The sequence below is a fragment of the Dryobates pubescens genome, chromosome 35 (assembly GCF_014839835.1).
Source record: "Dryobates pubescens isolate bDryPub1 chromosome 35, bDryPub1.pri, whole genome shotgun sequence".
NCBI lineage: Eukaryota > Metazoa > Chordata > Aves > Piciformes > Picidae > Dryobates > Dryobates pubescens.
The window spans coordinates 7,572,472-7,590,160 of record NC_071646.1 but is presented as its reverse complement, the minus strand read 5'-3'; the positions used below and the strand labels follow the sequence as shown (position 1 = coordinate 7,590,160).

The 17,689-nt window shown below is 60.5% G+C and overlaps 1 protein-coding gene across 2 annotated transcripts in view; it reads right to left on the bottom strand.

Annotated features, from left to right (window-relative positions):
- Nucleotides 1–1,966: 1,966 nt before the first annotated feature.
- Nucleotides 1,967–17,689, bottom strand: part of PPP1R12B (protein phosphatase 1 regulatory subunit 12B) — a 188,930-nt gene continuing 173,207 nt past the window's right edge. For both annotated transcript variants that reach the window (XM_054176320.1, XM_009899781.2), the window contains 2 exons: nt 15,332–15,382; nt 1,967–2,998 (listed from right to left, as the gene is read on the bottom strand). In XM_054176320.1, the coding sequence (XP_054032295.1) occupies nt 2,912–2,998; nt 15,332–15,382 (138 nt within the window). In that variant the 3' untranslated portion in view covers nt 1,967–2,911. The remainder of the gene's footprint in view (nt 2,999–15,331; nt 15,383–17,689) is intronic.

Sequence of the window (17,689 nt, the reverse complement as noted above, 5' to 3'; positions counted from 1 at the left end):
TCCCCATCTCTTGAAGCTTTGTCCTGCTTCTCCCAGGAGTTTATTTACAAAGAGCCACCCTCAAGCTCGCAGCCACAGCAGCTGGGTTCACCCCAAGCAATAAAAATGACTTCACCCCAAGCAACTGCTTAGAAAAACCAAAGAAAACTCCCAAGTGGAGAGCAGAGCTGGCAGCCCCTCTGCTGCAGCAGGGAGCAGCTGCAAGAGCTGCTCCACAGCCTGCTCGAGTGCAGAGCCTGGGGTCCCCTCCTGCTCCTCATCTCCTCAGTGCACTGCTTTGGGTCAGGCCCTCAGGGAGACCAAGGATCCTCCTCAAGGGGTTGGGTTGGATGCTGTTGTCCTCACGGGAAACTCACAGCTTTGGCTGGCCAGTGACACTCAGCTGCTGCTGGGTCCTGTGCCCCGGTCTGGGCTCAGGGGGGGGACCATCCAGTGCTCAGCAGAGGCTGCAGCTCAAGTGGTTTGGCTTTGCAAGGTGCCAGGCAGAGCCTCCTGCACCCTCTGCATCCTGCTCCCCTGGGTAAACTGCAGGGAGTGTCCTGGTAGGAAGGGGCAAGCTGCCAGGGCAGGGTGGGTTTGGCAGGGTGGGTTGAACCCTCCCCCTCCAACAGATGCCAGGCTGCTTCGTGCTGCCAGGAGCCTGCTCCTCAGAGCAGGACCCTGGGTCTGAAATCTCGTCCTGCCGGGATGCAGGACACACCTTGGCAGGCAACCAACAGCCCCAGCAGGGGAGGGCTTCTCTGTGTGGCACAGAAGGGACTGGGCTCCTGTTCAGGGCCGAGAGAGCCCAGGTCTGAAGTGAGGAGTGGGTCAGCAGGAGGAAAACCACCAAGGACTGCAGAAGTACTCACAGAGAGAGGGCACCAGGAGGGAACGTGCAGAGGAAGCACTGACTGGATCTCAAGACAAAGCTGTTAAAGAGAGCAGGGTTAAAATAAAGTGATATAAAAAGGAGGCCTGGCTTAGGCTGTGCTCTGCAGAAGCCCTGATGCTGTCACCAGCTGTGGTCTCCTCCTCCCCAGAGCACAGCAGCAGAGGAAGGGCCTCAGAGTACCAGGAGAAAGGGCTCCACAGGCTGCACACGAAGGGCTCTGCTGGCTGCCGAGCAGGGGAAGAGAAGCCTCTGTCCAGAGTGCCTGGGGGCACACCAGCAGCTCTGAGAAGAGCAAGAGAGGTTGGAACAGGCAGGACAGGGAGGGGAAGGGGGAAAAATGGAGAATTAGTTAAAAAAACCCCAAACAAACCAAATGATAAAGTCCAAGGGAGAGGCAAATAAATCAACAACCAGCAAAAGGTTCCCAAAAGCCCAGGACTGACAGAGAAGCTCCACAACCATGCCCAGGTTCAAGTATCTCATCTCCCTCTCTCAGAGCAGAAAGAGCCCCACTGGCCTGGCAGGAGCTGTGAGCTCAGGCAGCAGAGGTGCCCAGGAAGGTCAGGGGACCTTCATGGCAACCTCCAGGTGCAGTGACTGAGGCTGCAACCCTCAGCCAGACACAGCAGGGAGAGCAGAGGACAAAGGCAATGAAAGGAGAAAGGAGGAGGGATGGAGATGGAAGTGGTTTGGGTACAGCAAGAAGTCTCTGAGGGGGAAAGGATCATTCAGGAGGAGTCTGTGAAGGGGAAGCTCAACAGATCTGGTGGCAGGCTGCTGCTGCTGGCCTCAGACTCACACAGAGCCCCTGCCCCAGTGCCCAGAGAGCACTCCCAAACTGCTCTGAGCATGCACAGCATCACAGAGGGGTTCTGAGGTCTCCTTCAAGGCCCATTGCAAGCTTCTCACAGACCTAAAGACTTTCACCCCAGCGAGACAGCTACCAGCACCCCAAGAGCAGCTCCTTGTCCCTCTGGCACCCCCACACCTTCCCAAGGCATGCAGGGGGACCAAGTGATCACCACTGCCAGCCCTGCCCAGGCTCTTCACCCACAGACAGCAGGGTGGGACTGAGCTCTGCTGTTCCCTTTCCCTTGGTCAGCCTCCTGCTGCAAAGCAAAGGCAGTGCCTGAAATCCCAGAGCAGACCCTCTAGGGGTCTCTGCCCCCCCGAGGAGGGCAGGGGAATGTCCCTGCTGCAGGACAGGCAGGCTGGCTCCTGCTGTGGGCACAGACCCTGCAAGGTGATCCACACTGGCACACAGGTGAGAGCAGCAGAGGGTCTGCAGGGCTCCAAGCCTGTCCTTCAGAAAGCCTGGCAAGGACCTGTGATACATCCTGGCCCAGGAGCAAGAGCCCAGGTGCAGTCAGCAGATGCTGCTGCTGGAGCCAGGAGCCCTGGAAGGACCCAGCCAGACACTGAGGCTGTGGGGGAAAGGCAGGGGAGGGCTGAGGGATGCTGAGTCGGCGCTGATGGTACTGAACAGGAGCAAGAACAGACTTGGTCTGGGGGGAAAGGAGAAGAAGGTCTCTGTGCAAAGCAGCTGTTGTCAGCCTGTCACAGCCAGCAGCCCTGCTGGCCTTCACAGCATCACTTTCTGAGCAGAGCCCCACATCTGGGGGGGTGCTGTGCATCCTCAGAGCCCCAGCCCAGGTCCACATCTCCCACCTGTGCTGGATCAGTTCTTTAGGTGTCACTTGTTCAGGTAGGAGTCACCCACTCCAGACCAGGGCCCACCACCCCACACTGGGCTTGTGGTAGAGCTTCTGGCAGCTCACATTCAGTCCTCTTCTTTCTCTTCCCCCTTGAACAGAGTGTCCAAGGCACCACCTCGGATGCCAAACAGGACCAGGGCAGAGGGGTGCTGGGGAGCTGCGGGCAGGAAGGGAATGGTCAGCAAGGGGCTGGGCAGGGAGGTGTGCCAGGCTGAGCCCGTGGCTGAGCCACCTGCTGTACTGGGCAGCGTGGGGAGGGCTGGGGGCAGGGTTGGCAGCTGGTGCAGGGCAGCCCCCTGGGCGCTGCCTTTGCTCAGGATCCCTATTTGGAGAGTTTGCTGATGACACGAATGAGAGCTCCGTTCTCGTCCTTCAGCCTTTGGTTGTCTGACTTCAGCTCTGTCAAGATCTGCAGAGAGACAAAGACAAGTTGGGATCAGAGCTGGGCCCTGCAGCTCAGCACCAGCTGCAGGGAGGTGGCAGCAGCTGGGTGCTTGGCTTGTGTCCTTCTCACCACCCGGGAGCCACAGCAGCCCGCAGAGCTTCCTGCACAGCCTCCACCCCGCGCAGGGTTCATGCCAGGAGCTCTCCCTGGCATCCCCAGGGCTTTGACAGACTGTGTGGAGAGGCTGAGAGGGGACTTGAGCACAGCAGAGAGCCAGGGAGGCCCTGGAGCTGGGAATCCCATGGTGAGAAGTGGTGCCGTGGCCCCAGCATGATGTCAGGAGCAGGCTGGGAGGGCAGAAACCATTTCTGAGCTGTTCCATCCCAAATCTGCTCCCAGAGGCCTTGCAGGGCTCAGCAGAAAGCTACAAAGCTGTTTGCTTCTTTCCTGATGTGTTTGTTCCATTTTGCCAGGCCTCGAGGGGGAAGCAAACAGGAACTCAGCACTGGCCTGGTTTGCAAAACCTCCCTGGAATAACCCCAGAGCTCCTGAGGCTCTCTGAGAGCTTTACTGCCAAGGCCAGAGGATGGCAGAACGTCCTGGCACTGGAGAAGCCTCCTTGGTGCTCAGCTTGGAATGCTGGAGTCCAGCCAGGGGGCTGCACACAGCTGCTGGTTGGAGAGAGAGGAAGAGGAGGTCCAGAGACCCTCTCCAGCATTCTCCTTTCTCCTGGCTCCCCCTTGCCTCACCCCCTGCAGGCACAGACTTCTCTGGGCTCTCCCCAGCCATTTGGGGCTGGAAGGAGACCCCAGGCTCAGGGTGTGACACAGCAGTGACCTACAGCCACCAGCCCCAGGGCCTGCTGGAACGTGCCAGGGTGGAGGCACAAAGGGCACGGGCATGAGCTCAGTGATGCCTTCCCCCTGCCAAGGTGCATCTTAGAGGAACTGGCTCAGAATCAAACCCCCTCTAAACCTTCTCCTTCCTCCCCAGCTGGAGTTTCAGCTCTGACCACCACCTCCTGCCTGTTCCTCTCATCTGCAGCCTCTCCATGGCCGCAGCCACCCAAAGCAGGGCAGAGATCAGCTCCCAGCTGGGGCAATGCCCTCCTGTCCCAGCCAGCCCAAGCCATGCCTGGCCCCAGTGTGCCCAGCCCCGTCCCTGCTGGGGTGGGTGCTCCAGACAGGAGGTTCTACAGGAGAGGGAGGAGGGGGCAGGGCAGCAGGTGGGATGCTGAGGTAAAGCTGTGGCAGGCTGGCCAGAGCCTCAGCCTGTGACACTTGAAGGCATGACAGCCACGGCCCATGCCAGGGCTGGCACCAGGAGTGCAGCCACGACCCTGCTGCGATTTGTCATGGGCAGGTGAGAGGCAGCCCAGAGGGGCAGCAGAGCACTGCTGAGCTCCGGGGCACAGCCCCAGCACAGCCTGGCGCCCTCTGGTCCAGGGCACCAGCACAGCCTGGCGCCCTCTGGTCCAGGGCACCAGCACAGCCTGGCGCCCTCTGGTCCAGGGCACCAGCACAGCCTGGCGCCCTCTGGTCCAGGGCACCAGCACAGCCTGGCGCCCTCTGGTCCAGGGCACCAGCACAGCCTGGCGCCCTCTGGTCCAGGGCACCAGCACAGCCTGGCGCCCTCTGGCACCAGCACGGCTCGGCCGCGGCCTGCAGGCGGACGGTCCCTGGCCTCCCCACACCACTGCCCGAGCCGGTTTGCATCCTGCATGTGCCCACCACTGAGCCACGCAAGGTTCTGCCCCTTGCTTTGGGAGGGCTGATGCCGCAGAGCCTCAGCAGCGCCACAGAGCAACCAGCCCGGGCGCAGGGCTCTGCTGCCGCCGTGCCTCACACGCGCCTGGCTGCAGCCGCTGCTGGGGGGGAAGGAGCAGAGCAAACGCTGCCCAGCTGTGTCCCCCCCGGCAGCAGCTTCCAGAGAGCTTCTGACTGCTGAGCATCCACCTGGCCACGGCCCCCCCCGGCCAAGGGCCCTGCGCAGCACAGCGGCTCAGGGCAGGCTGAAGCTGCCCGGGGCTGGGGGCACAGGGGCAGGGCAGCTGCAGCCGGCGGCCCCTTGGGCACGGAGCAGCACCAGGGGCAGCCCAGGCTCAGCACCAGGCTCAGCACCAGGGGCAGCACCAGGGGCAGCACCAGGCTCAGCACCAGGGGCAGCACCAGGGGCAGCACCAGGGGCAGCACCAGGCTCAGCACCAGGGGCAGCACCAGGCTCAGCACCAGGCTCAGCACCAGGGGCAGCACCAGGGGCAGCACCAGGCTCAGCACCAGGGGCAGCACCAGGGGCAGCACCAGGGGCAGCACCAGGCTCAGCACCAGGGGCAGCACCAGGGGCAGCACCAGGCTCAGCACCAGGGGCAGCACCAGGGGCAGCACCAGGGGCAGCACCAGGCTCAGCACCAGGGGCAGCACCAGGGGCAGCACCAGGCTCAGCACCAGGGGCAGCACCAGGGGCAGCACCAGGCTCAGCACCAGGCTCAGCACCAGGCTCAGCACCAGGGGCAGCACCAGGGGCAGCACCAGGGGCAGCCCAGGCTCAGCACCAGGGACAGCACCAGGCGCAGCACCAGGCTCAGCACCAGGCTCAGCACCAGGAGCAGCACCAGGGGCAGCACCAGGGGCAGCACCAGGGGCAGCACCAGGGGCAGCCCAGGCTCAGCACCAGGGACAGCACCAGGCGCAGCACCAGGCTCAGCACCAGGCTCAGCACCAGGGGCAGCCCAGGCTCAGCACCAGGGGCAGCACCAGGGGCAGCACCAGGGGCAGCACCAGGCTCAGCACCAGGGACAGCACCAGGCGCAGCACCAGGCTCAGCACCAGGCTCAGCACCAGGGGCAGCACCAGGGGCAGTACCAGGGACAGCACCAGGCTCAGCACCAGGCTCAGTACCAGGGGCAGCCCAGGCTCAGCACCAGGGGCAGCACCAGGCTCAGCACCAGGGGCAGCACCAGGGGCAGTACCAGGGACAGCACCAGGCTCAGCACCAGGCTCAGCACCAGGGGCAGCACCAGGGGCAGCACCAGGCTCAGCACCAGGGGCAGCACCAGGGGCAGTACCAGGGACAGCACCAGGCTCAGCACCAGGCTCAGCACCAGGGGCAGCACCAGGCTCAGCACCAGGGACAGCACCAGGGGCAGCACCAGGGGCAGCACCAGGGGCAGCACCAGGCTCAGCACCAGGGGCAGCCCAGGCGCAGCACCAGGGGCAGCACCAGGGGCAGCACCAGGGGCAGCCCAGGCTCAGCACCAGGCTCAGCACCAGGCGCAGCACCAGGCTCAGCACCAGGCTCAGCACCAGGCGCAGTACCAGGCTCAGCACCAGGGGCAGCACCAGGGGCAGCACCAGGGGCAGCACCAGGCTCAGCACCAGGGGCAGCACCAGGCTCAGCACCAGGGGCAGCACCAGGCGCAGCACCAGGCTCAGCACCAGGCTCAGCACCAGGCGCAGTACCAGGCTCAGCACCAGGCTCAGCACCAGGCGCAGCACCAGGCTCAGCACCAGGGGCAGCACCAGGGGCAGCACCAGGGACAGCCCAGGCTCAGCACCAGGGGCAGCACCAGGCTCAGCACCAGGCTCAGCACCAGGGGCAGCACCAGGCTCAGCACCAGGGGCAGCACCAGGGGCAGCACCAGGGACAGCCCAGGCTCAGCACCAGGGGCAGCACCAGGCTCAGCACCAGGGGCAGCACCAGGCTCAGCACCAGGGGCAGCACCAGGCTCAGCACCAGGGGCAGCACCAGGCTCAGCACTAGGCTCAGCACCAGGGGCAGCACCAGGGGCAGCACCAGGGGCAACACCAGGCTCAGCACCAGGCTCAGCACCAGGCGCAGCACCAGGCTGTGCTGGGCAGCAGGGCTGTGCTGTGTGCTGCCTGTGACACCAGAGGAGGCACTGCAGGCATGGTGTGCATTTGGGGTGCTTTGAGAAGCTGCAATGCTCCAGGAGGAAAGGAAGTCTGAGCTGGCACCAGTGGCACAGCTGCACAGCTGTGATGCCTGAGCCAAGGTTGGCAGGCACCAGCACCAGCACCAGCACCATCCTGTGCCACCTCCTGAAAGAGCTGAGGAAGCCCAGCAGAGCCTGCAGCCATGTGGCTCCTCCACAGCTTGGACTCCAGCAGTGAACTGCAAGCCCCTGAGCAAGCTGAGCAGGATCAGTGCAGCCATGGCCCAGCAGAGCAGATGGGAGGTAGCAGGGGGAAAGCAGCAACGCTGGGAGGAGAGAGAGAGAGCAGGGACCTGCAGAGTGTGAGTGCAGCTGGAGGTCATGAGCACGGGGCTGGGCTCTGCCCAGTGGTGGCCACTGATGGGACAAGGGCCAGTGGGCACAAACTTGAGCAGGGTTCACTGGAACTTCAGAGAAACTTCTCTGCTGTGAGGCTGGCACAGCCCTGGAGCAGGCTGCCCTGAGAGGTTGTGGAGTCTCCCTCTCTGGAAAGATTCCAGATGCCTGGCTGGGTTCCTGTGCAGCCTCAAGCAGGTGAACCTGAGTTAGCAGTGGGGTTGGACTGCCCAGGGAGGTGGTGGAAGCCTCCTGCCTGGAGGTGTTTGCAGCCAGGCTGGAGGTGGCTGTGAGCAACCTGCTGTGGTGTGAGGTGTCCCTGCCCGTGGCAGGGGGTTGGGGCTGGCTGAGCCTTGAGCTCCCTTCCAGCCCTGACAGCTCTGTGATTCCATGCCTGGATGAGCTCCAGAGGTCCCTTCCAGCCTCTTTGGTTCTCTGAGTCTGGAAATGGTTTTGCTCAGTTTCCCCTCTCAGATCTGAAAGTGCTGTGGGAAGGAGACTGACTTTAAACTCCCAGCCACAGGCTCAGAACACTTCTGCAGGCTGAGAGCAGGAGGGTGCTGAGCTCCTTCAGCCTGACCATCTGCACAATCCAGGTCACACAACACCAACCACCTCCTCCTCCTGCCTGTGCCACCCTCCCAGGCTGAGGCTCCTGGAAGGGGGAAGCCACAATTCCCCAGGTTAGTTTGTTCCTGAGGTTAATCAGCTCTGCTGCCATCTCTCAGCTAAGAATAGATTATTGGGTACTTCTATTTTGTACCTTGGTGCCAACTCCAGCCCAGGAGACCACAGAGCTGCTTCCTTTGCTAACAAAATAGCTGTGTCTGAAGGGACCTGCTCGTGCCTACTAACCTGCAAAAGACAGGGAGGGCCCCAGGAAAGCAGCAGTTACAGCTTTATTTTAGCACTCAGCCAATGGAGTAGCAAGGAAGGATGTGCCTGAGCTGCCTGATGTGCCAGGGCAGAGCCAGAGGAGCTTTGGCCTTGCTTTTCCAGCACTAATTGCTCTGCACTGAGCCTAAACCAGAAGATGGAGAGAGGAAGCACAACTGCTCCAGCCCTGCCTGGTCCAGAAGGGCAACAAGGCAACAAGGCTGGTGAGGGGTCTTGTACTCAAGGTTCTATGAGGAGTAGCTGAGGGAGCTGGGGATGTTCAGGCTGGAGAAGAGGAGGCTGAGGGAGACCTCCTTGCTCTCTACAGCTCCCTGAGAGGAGGTTGTAGGGAGGTGGGGCCTGGCCTCTTCTCCCAGGTAACAATGATGGGAGGAGAGGAAATGGCCTCAGGAAGCAGCAGGGGAGGCTCAGGTTGGACATCAGGAAACATTTCTTCACCACAAGGGTCATGAGGCCCTGGCCCAGGCTGCCCAGGGCAGCAGTGGAGTCCTCATCCCTGGAGGTGTTCAAAAGCTGTGGAGTCCTCATCCCTGGAGGTGTTCAAAAGCTGTTTGGATGAGGAGCTCAGGGAGATGATCTGCCAGCTGTGCACAGATGTTAGGTGTTGGCTGGGCTCAATGACCTGCAAGGTGGCTGTGTGTGTGTGTGACACCCTGGGTGCAGGAGGCAGAGAGGATGCTGCAGCCTGCGAGCTCCCACTCGAAACTCTCTGCTTAAAACGAGGGAGGGAGCTTGGCCTCCTTGCTTGAGTGACCAAGGAGACCCTCTGAGCCCTGCCCGGGGGGGGGTCTGCAAAAAAAATCACCCTCCTGCCTCAAATGTGCACTCTCCATTGCACAGAAACCTGCTGCCCTGCTCACCCTGCCTGTGGTGACCTCAGGGCTGGGTGCCAGCTTCTCAGGGGACCAAGCCCAGCTCAGAACTCCAGCATGAGCAGTGGTACAAAACACCTCTGCCAGGGCAGGGCAATGGGCAGGGGCTGCTGGTTACATGGCACTGATGAGCCCCCCCCAGGCCATGGCCAGGGGCAGGATGGCTGATGGTAGTTGTGGTGCTGAGGGACATGGATGGTGGTGACCTGGTGGTGCTGGAGGCAGGGTTGGACTTGATGGCCTTTAAGGATTCTGTGAAAGCCAAAGGGCAGTGGCTGATCTGTCACTTCTTAGCAGCCATCTCAGTGGCTCAGTGGCTGGGGCCCCCTCCCTGGAGACATTCAAGATCAGCCTGGATGTGTCCCTGGGCAGCCTGCTCTAGCTGGAGGTGTCCCTGCTGCCTGCAGGGAGCTTGGGCAAGATGACCTCGGAGGGTCCCTTCCAACCCAGTTAGTGAACCTGCATGTCAGTGCCATCCACCCAGCCCTGAGTGCTTGTGCCAAGGCAGGGAGCAAGTCCTGGAGCTTCTCTCTCAGCTGCTGGGACCCCAGGGACAAGGACCCCCCCCGGTGTGGGCAGTTAGTAACCGGCGAGGCCAGCAGCAGCTGCCGAGCACAGCAAAGGTCAGCAGGGCTGGGCAGAGCCTGCAGCGAGGCCCTGCCTCCAGCTGGGCAGCAGCAGCAGCACCATGCTTCTGTCTGCTAGAGGGTCCTTGGCCACATGCTGCTTTGCAGCCACAAGCTTCACCAGAGCGCCTGGGGAGCAGGCAGGCGGCAGGGAGCAGCCCGGGCAGCGGAGACCTGCCTGGAGGAGTGGAGGAGGGAGGCGAGAAGAGCCGGAGGGGAGGCAGCTACAGCTCCTCTGATTCCGAGGGCTTGGCAGGCAGAGAGAGTCTGGCCACCACCCGGGTCAGAGCCCTGTTCTCAGCCAGCAGTTGCTCATTCATCTGCCTCAGAGTGTGAATCTGTTTGAGCTGGTGGAGATTCTGCAGAGGGTGAGAGGAGTGGACAGAAGAATACAGAGAGAGAACAAACCACAGAGACACAGGGGCACAGAAAGGTGAATTTAGTCCACAGGGAGGAGAAGGAACAAAAGAGAATCAAAGAAAAAATTAGTAGGAGTGGGAGCTGGGTGGGGAGCAGCTCAGGTGTGTGCAGGGAAAGCCTTACAAGGTGGTTTGGGAACCAGCCCCTGCTCCAGGCCCCCTCCCAAAGGCATTGAAGAAGTCAGAAGGAAGTTTGCCCCAGCAGAAAGCAGGACAGCCTCTTGAGGCTGTGCTTCAGTTCCCCCAGACAGTGAGATCCAGCAGAACCACCCCTGGACTGACCTACCACCTACACAGGCTTAGGAAACGCTGCTGCAAGCTGGGATGTCCTTGGAGCTCCTTTGCTTTATGTATCTCCAGAAGCTAAAGCAGTCTTGGGGAGCAAAAAGCAATCAGAGCCTCCTGGGAGCTTGCAAAGGCAGAGACTGAAGCACCTGCAAGTGGCCTACAGCAGACCACCACGACATGGACCACGTCTGCTCACATCCCTGCAGCAGCCAGAGGAGGGCTGTGGGGGCTGCCAGAGTCCTGCCTGCTCTGGGGGGAGTGGGGTTTTTCCTCTCTACCCAGATTCAGCTCTTCTCTGTCACAGAGCTCAATTCATCTTTGCTCTCCAGAGTGAGAGCCTTGAGCTGCTCACTTGAACAGGAGGAGCTGGAGGGACAGCAGCTCCCAGACGCCGGAACGCAGCATTGCTGCTTACAGGAGAGAGGAGCATGCAAAGGACACTGCTGAAACCCAGCCCAGAGCTGGGACTAGCACAGGTACAGCAGCAACAGGGAGACACAGAACACAGAAGCAATGAGGGAGACACAAGGAGATGGTCAGAGCCACGTGGACAGCACCAGCTCTCCAAGGACAACGACACCCAGCGACACCAGAGCGAAACGTGCCGGACACTGGCACCAGGCCTGGGCACAGGGCATGCTGAGGGCTGGGCAGCTGCCTGCTGAGCAGCATCCTGGGCCTCTGTCCTCCCAACAGCTGCTGGGCAGCAGGGCCACATGAGGAGGAAAGCCTCCTCCAAAAGACACCAGCAGGGAAAGGTAGGTTTAAGGTCAAGTGAAAGAAGCCCAGCCCAGAACCAAAGTGGCTCACAAGCAGTGTGCCCCTCCTGTGTCCTCTCACTCAGGAGCTTCCAGGAGGGAGATGAAGGAAGAGCCTGCTGGGGAGGGGATTCCTTTCTGCCATTCAACAACATTCAACATTCTGCCTTATCCAGAAGCAGCAAATGGACTGTGACCCTGCAGGACCCTCCTCCCAGCCTGCATGGCACGGAGCTGGCTGCTGCTGGCAAGGAACCTGCTGCATCCCAGCACACCCTGTCCAAGGGCTTGCTCCTGTACTTTGTGCAGCCCCATCCACAGCTTGATTCTCAGCCACCCAAAAGCACTGCCCCTGCTCCCCACTGAGGAACCCACACACCTCACCCCAAAGGCTGGGCAAAGCCAAGAGAAGTGCAGGGAGCCAGCAAAGGCTGGGGCCTGAGCTTCCCGAGGGCATCACCCTGACCAGGCAGCTCCTGCTGCTTGCACTGTGCCAGCACAACCTTGACACTGGACCAACCAACAGGTGCTGAGACAGGGCTACAACCACCCAGCTGCAGGAGAGCTGCAGGGACACCTCAGCAGTGAGATGCCCTCTGAGCAAACCTCAGCCCTGCACCTTAACCCACCCGAGCCGTGCAGCCGCCCCTGCGCTTGCTGGGGCCGCAGAGGGATGTCACACCTCTGCCACGCCATAAACCTCGCTCAGGAAGGTTCATCCTGGAGCAGCCATTGCTGTTGGTGGCACCAGGGGTAACAAAGGTCCTCTGTTTCATCACAGGCAACACAGCTGGCAGGAAACATCCAACACACCTCCAGCAGGTGCCCTGCTCCCCGAGACGGAGAGGGCTGGCATTGGACCTGCTGGAGAGAATCCAGGGGAGAGCCAGGAGGATGAGGAGGGGACTTGAGCACCTCCCCCATGAAGAGAGGCTGAGAGCCCTGGGGCTGTTCAGTCTGGAGAGGAGAAGGCTGAGAGGATCTGATCAATGCTTGTCAATATCTGAGGGGTGGGGGTCACGTGGAGGAGGCCAAGCTCTTCTCAGTGGTGTGCAGTAATGAGACAAAGGAAGAACAGGGACAGGCTGGAGCGGGGACAGGCTGGAGCAGGGACAGGCTGGAGCAGGGACAGGCTGGAGCAGGGAGGATTTCAGCTCAACATGAGGAGAAACTTCTTCACAGTGAGGGTGACAGAGCCCTGGAGCAGGCTGCCCAGAGAGGTTGTGGAGTCTCCTTCTCTGCAGGCTTTCCAAACCCATCTGGATGCATTCCTGTGCAGACTCCCCTGGGTGATCCTGCTTGGATGATCGCTGGAGGTCCCTTCCAACCTCCTGTGGTACTGTGATACCTTTGGTTTTCCACAGCAGCAGAGCAGGGAAGCTCAGCACGGCCTCAGCTCAGGTGACCAAAGGGCTGAGCGCTGAGCGCTTATCCCAGAGCCCCAGCAGAGCTGGGAAACTGGGCCTGGAGCCAAGGGTGAGGAGCAGAACCTGGCCCAGCCTGCTGTGATTGCTTATCACTCTGCTTGATACTTGGCTGCCTGACAGCAGCTCTCTCACCTCAGCTCAGCCTGCCTCCAGGTCCAGGTTTTGTGCCTGTGCCGCTGGGGGAATCGGAGCGCCCGGAGCAGAGGAGCTGCTGCTCTGACCTTCAGGAAAAATTGCTGTGTTAAGTTGGGACCTCAGGCACTTGGCATTGAATTCAGCTCATTTTCTGTCTCCCTGCTCAGCCAGGCTCTGGATCTCCAGTCAAGTGCTGCAGGCACTCAGGAGAACGCTGCACAGCTCGGTCGCCTTCGCCAGAGGGGCTGCAGGGGCAGCTCTGGCACCACGCAGCTCTCCACATCACCAGGCTGGTCCTGCTCCTCTCCAGTTCTTGACTGCTTCTCAGCAGGGGTTAAAGTCGTGAAAGGAACAAAGCTCTCTGCCTCCAGCACAGCCTGGGGCACACAGCAGACCAAGGACCATCCTGTGGGCGCTGCTCTGCCTCCGCGTCCTAAGGAGTGAGCTGCAGAAGAGGAGTCCTGGCCAGGACAGCTGAGGCACAGAGCTGGACACTGGCTTGAGAAGCTGGATGTGAGCCATGCTGGGCTGGTTCAGTTCACAGAGCAGTGGGGAGATTCCCAGAGCTGCCTGAGCCCTGCTAAGCTGGCAGCAGCCTGGCTGCTCCCTCCTGCTGCCCCCCAGGTCCAAGGGCAGCGGAGGCTTTGCTGAAGTCCCTTCTGACCCTGCCGGCCGGCGCCTGGTGGAGCAAGCAGCAGGGATGAGTCTCAGCAGAGGGAAGAGCCTTGCCCTCCTGGCTCAGCCTCCACGCTGGGATTAACACCCATGCCCTGCAGAGGCTCTCTCATTCCAGGCAAACCCCACTGGGCTGCCTTCTCCTGCTCTAAGGCAGGGTGTCAGTGTGCACAGCAGCCTGGGGCCTGCCCCACAGGTCCAGCTCAGGGCTCCTTTCCCTTCAGAGATTTTATATTCCCTTTTCTGGAGTGGCTGTCAGAAAAGACCTCTCACAGCACCCAGGGACTTACCACACGCTGCAGCTTCTGCACAAACCAGTGGCAGTGTCACAGCACCCTAGAAGAGGCATTTCCAGCTTTCCTGTTTGCTCCTTCCTCCAGCAAAAGGCCACTTTGGCTGTTCAGCACAGCAAGAACACAGCAGAGCACAGGCAGCATCACTCTCAAGGACCTGATAGCTCACTGCCAGGCTCCTGCAGCTCATGTATCCAGCAGGTCCCTTGGGGCAACACAAGACCGAGTCAGACTCGTGGCACTGCTGCTCCTCTTGCACCACCTTGGCTGCCTGCAGCTCTGGACTGCCCGACCCAGAGCAGCCTCCAGCGGCTCCTCCAGGCACCTTCTTTCATCGGCTGCCTCCCCAGCCAATAAGAACCTTTCAAAGCCGACAGGCCACTAGAGGACACCAATTTGTCTTTTCCTCTGCGGGCTGTGCTGGATTGCAGCGATCTGCAGGGCTGCAGAAACACCCCCGGCGGCTCCTGCCTGCGTCTCCCCTTCAAGGCCTCATTTCTGCAATTACAGGAAGGTCTCTCTGGAGCCAAAGGTTGCCACCTGCTCAGTGAGCAGAGAATTTGGAACTCAGGCACGTTCAGGCCTTTCTCCTTGCCCTTCTGGCCTGCTCATCCTCTGTGAGCAAACAAAAGCCTTCACAGAAGACTCCACCAAACCCTTCTGCCGCTGGCTGCGGTTCCAGGCGCAGCACGAGCCCAGGGCTCCTGCCAAAGGTCTGTGCTCAGTAAATGCAGCAAGCTCCAGACAGAAACGCAAAGTTGGAAGCTCCTCCAGGGTGGCAGAACATCACTTCCATCAGTGCTGGGAGAGCTCACAGCCCTCAGGTGGGCTCCTTCCTGCTTCAAGTAGCCTGGTCCCACCTGGCTCATGCTGCAAGGGGATGAAAGCGCAGGGCAGAGAGCAGAGGGCGCTGGGTGCACAAAGGCATCGCCCCGGAGCGTAAAACGGGGCAACTCTGCAGCAGGTGTGAGGCTTGGGGTGCTCTGAGGCTTCCTGCCCTGCAGTGCTCCCCACCAGCCCCGTGCTCCCAGGCCATCCCAGCCACGGCAGGAGGAGAACCATCCTTGGAAGCAATGCCAGGAGAGAGGAGAGCGCGCCGGAGCGCCGGCTGCCTGGCGCCAGTGAAGCCATGCTGCAGGGTTCCCCAGGGAGCCAGCTCCTCTGTGCTATCCAGGCCGGCTGACTGACACAGCCCTCCAGTGACATGCTCTGGGAGGGGAGGGCAGCCACACAATCACTCTGTGTCCTCTCCTGGCCAGCGTGTGTGACCTCAAAAGCCAGCTCTTGTCTTCTTACCCATCCGGAGAGGACCACGGCGGCCGGGCGCGGGCGGCAGCCTACTCCGAGCAGAGGGCATCGGCACACTGCAACCCAGCGAGCCACAGAGGGTTAGTCTGGGAGAGCACCTCGGGAGAGCAGCCCTCACAGCCCTCACAGCCCTCAGCTCAGACAGCACAACCAGTGAAACATCTGGTGCAGCCAGGGGGAGGATAATTGGACATTTATTAGCGCTGCACGTCTGGAGAGCGTGGCCGTCCAAGGCAGTGCTGACTGCAGAAAGGAACACTCTCAGAGGTAATTCAGTCTCTTCCCAAGCACATCTTTAATATCCAACAATCCCCAAAGACATTAGGTACAAAGCATTAAAAATGGAATAGAGTGAAGAGCTCATTTCTTACCTTCATCTCCTCCTCCATCTCAGACAGCTTCCGCTCCAGGGCTCGCTTCTCCTGTTTACAAGGATTGATAACAAAGGTGGTCACAGGGGTTCAGAAGAAGCATTACAATCACAGAGTCACAGAGCTGGCAGGGCTGGAAGGGAGCTCAAGGCTCAGCCAGCCCCAACCCCCTGCCATGGGCAGGGACACCTCACACCACAGCAGGTTGCTCACAGCCACCTCCAGCCTGGCTGCAAACACCTCCAGGCAGGAGGCTTCCACCACCTCCCTGGGCAGCCTGTGCCAGGCTCTCACCACCCTCCTGGGGAACAACTTCTTCCTCACAGCCAATCTCAATCTCCCCACTTCCAGTTCTGCTCCATCCCCCCCAAGTCCTATCCCTCCCTGACAGCCTCCAAAGTCCCTCCCCAGCTTTCCTGCAGCCCCCTGCAGCTCCTGGAAGGCCACAATGAGGTCTCCTGGGAGCCTTCTCCTCTCCAGCCTGCACAACCCCAACTCTCTCAGGCTGTCTGCAGAGCAGAGCAGCTCCAGCCCTCTGCTCCTCCTCCTGGCCCTGCTCTGGACACCTTCCAGCCCCTCCAGATGCTTGGGTTTGCCACCTTGGTGGCACCTCTGGGTGCCAGACCCCAGCCCAAGGGCCTGTCTGGCATTACACCTCCCTGGGCAACCTGTGCCAGTCTCTCACCACCCTCCTGGGGACCAACTGCTTCCTGAAAAAGTTAGGGAAGTTCATCAAAACCTAATTCTCTAGGACCATCCACAGCACCATGGAGTGCTTGGGTTGGAAGGGACCTTCAGGATCATCCAGTTCCAACCCCCTGCCACGGGCAGGGACACCTCCCACCAGCACAGCTTGCTCAAGGCCTCATCCAGTCTGGTCCTGAACACCTCCAGGGATGAGGCTTCCACAACTTCCCTGGGCAACCTGTGCCAGGCTCTCACCACCCTCATGGGGAAGAACTTCCTAATGTCCACCCTACATCCACCCTGCTCTAGTTTCAAACCACTGCCCCTTGTCCCATCACCACAGGCCCTTATAAAAAGTCCCTCTCCAGCTTTCCTGTAGATCCCTTTGGCCACAAACATCTCAAAGCAGCACACTGGGTACAGCCAGGAGCTGCTCAGAGTGGGAGGCCAGCTGTGAAGCAGCTGGAGATAGGTGCTGGGTCCATGTGGCCCATCCTGAGCTTCTTCACTCCCCTTCAGTGAAGCCACCCCACTCAGTCATCCCCCTGGTCTGCTCCTTCTGGTGGAATGTGGTGTGGAGCTCCATGGCTGCAGCCATGCATTTAGCTGCCCTCCACTAAAGGAGCAATGAGAAACCCACCAAGGCCATCCAATAATGAGCAGTGAACAGGGAAAGGTGCCTGGAAATCCTGCTCCTGACAGACTGGCTTCTAGGCTGCAGAGCTGGCTGCTGCCAGGGGATCTGGAAACCAGGGATTCCCCAGGTCAGAGCCTACAGACTGCTAGAGGTCTGTCTAGAACAGGCAGAGCTGGATCCATCCATGAGTGCCTGGAGGGACAGAGCTGGATCCATCCCTGACTGCCTAAACAGAGCTGGATCCATCCCTGACTGCCTAAACACAGCTGGATCCATCCCTGACTGCCTGGAGGGACAGAGCTGAATCCATCCCTGACTGCCTGGAGGGACAGAGCTGGATCCATCCATGACTGCCTAAACAGAGCTGGATCCATCCCTGACTGCCTGGAGGGACAGAGCTGGATCCATCCCTGACTGCATAGACAGAGCTGGATCCATCCCTGACTGCCTGGAGGGACAGAGCTGGATCCATCCATGACTGCACAGACAGAGCTGGATCCATCCCTGACTGCCTAAACAGAGCTGGATCCATCCCTGACTGCCTGGAGGGACAGAGCTGGATCCATCCATGAGTGCCTGGAGGGACAGAGCTGGATCCATCCCTGACTGCATAGACAGAGCTGGATCCATCCATGACTCTAACATGGGAGGGTTGAAACCAGCCCAGAAGAGCTCTCTGAGCAGGAGGAACTGGCAAACAAGGGTCAGGGACAAGCTTCACAGCCTGTGCCCCTCTCCTTTGCCCTCTGCAAAGAAACACAAAGGCCAGGGGAGAGAGGAGAACACAGCTCTGAGTGTGGCCATGGGTGCTGGGGGCAGGGTCACTCTGTGCTCCCAGGACACTCCAGCCAGGGCCCTGCCAGTGCCCAGTGCACCAGCTGAGCTGGAGGCAGTTTGTGCCACTGTCCCTGAGGTCAGCAGGGCACTTCTTGTCCTCTCTACCTCTCACAAATCTCTGCCTGTTGTGATCCTAACCCAGCAAAAGTGCTGGAGCACATTGCCCCAGCTGGGAAGCACTGCCATGGGCAGGAGAT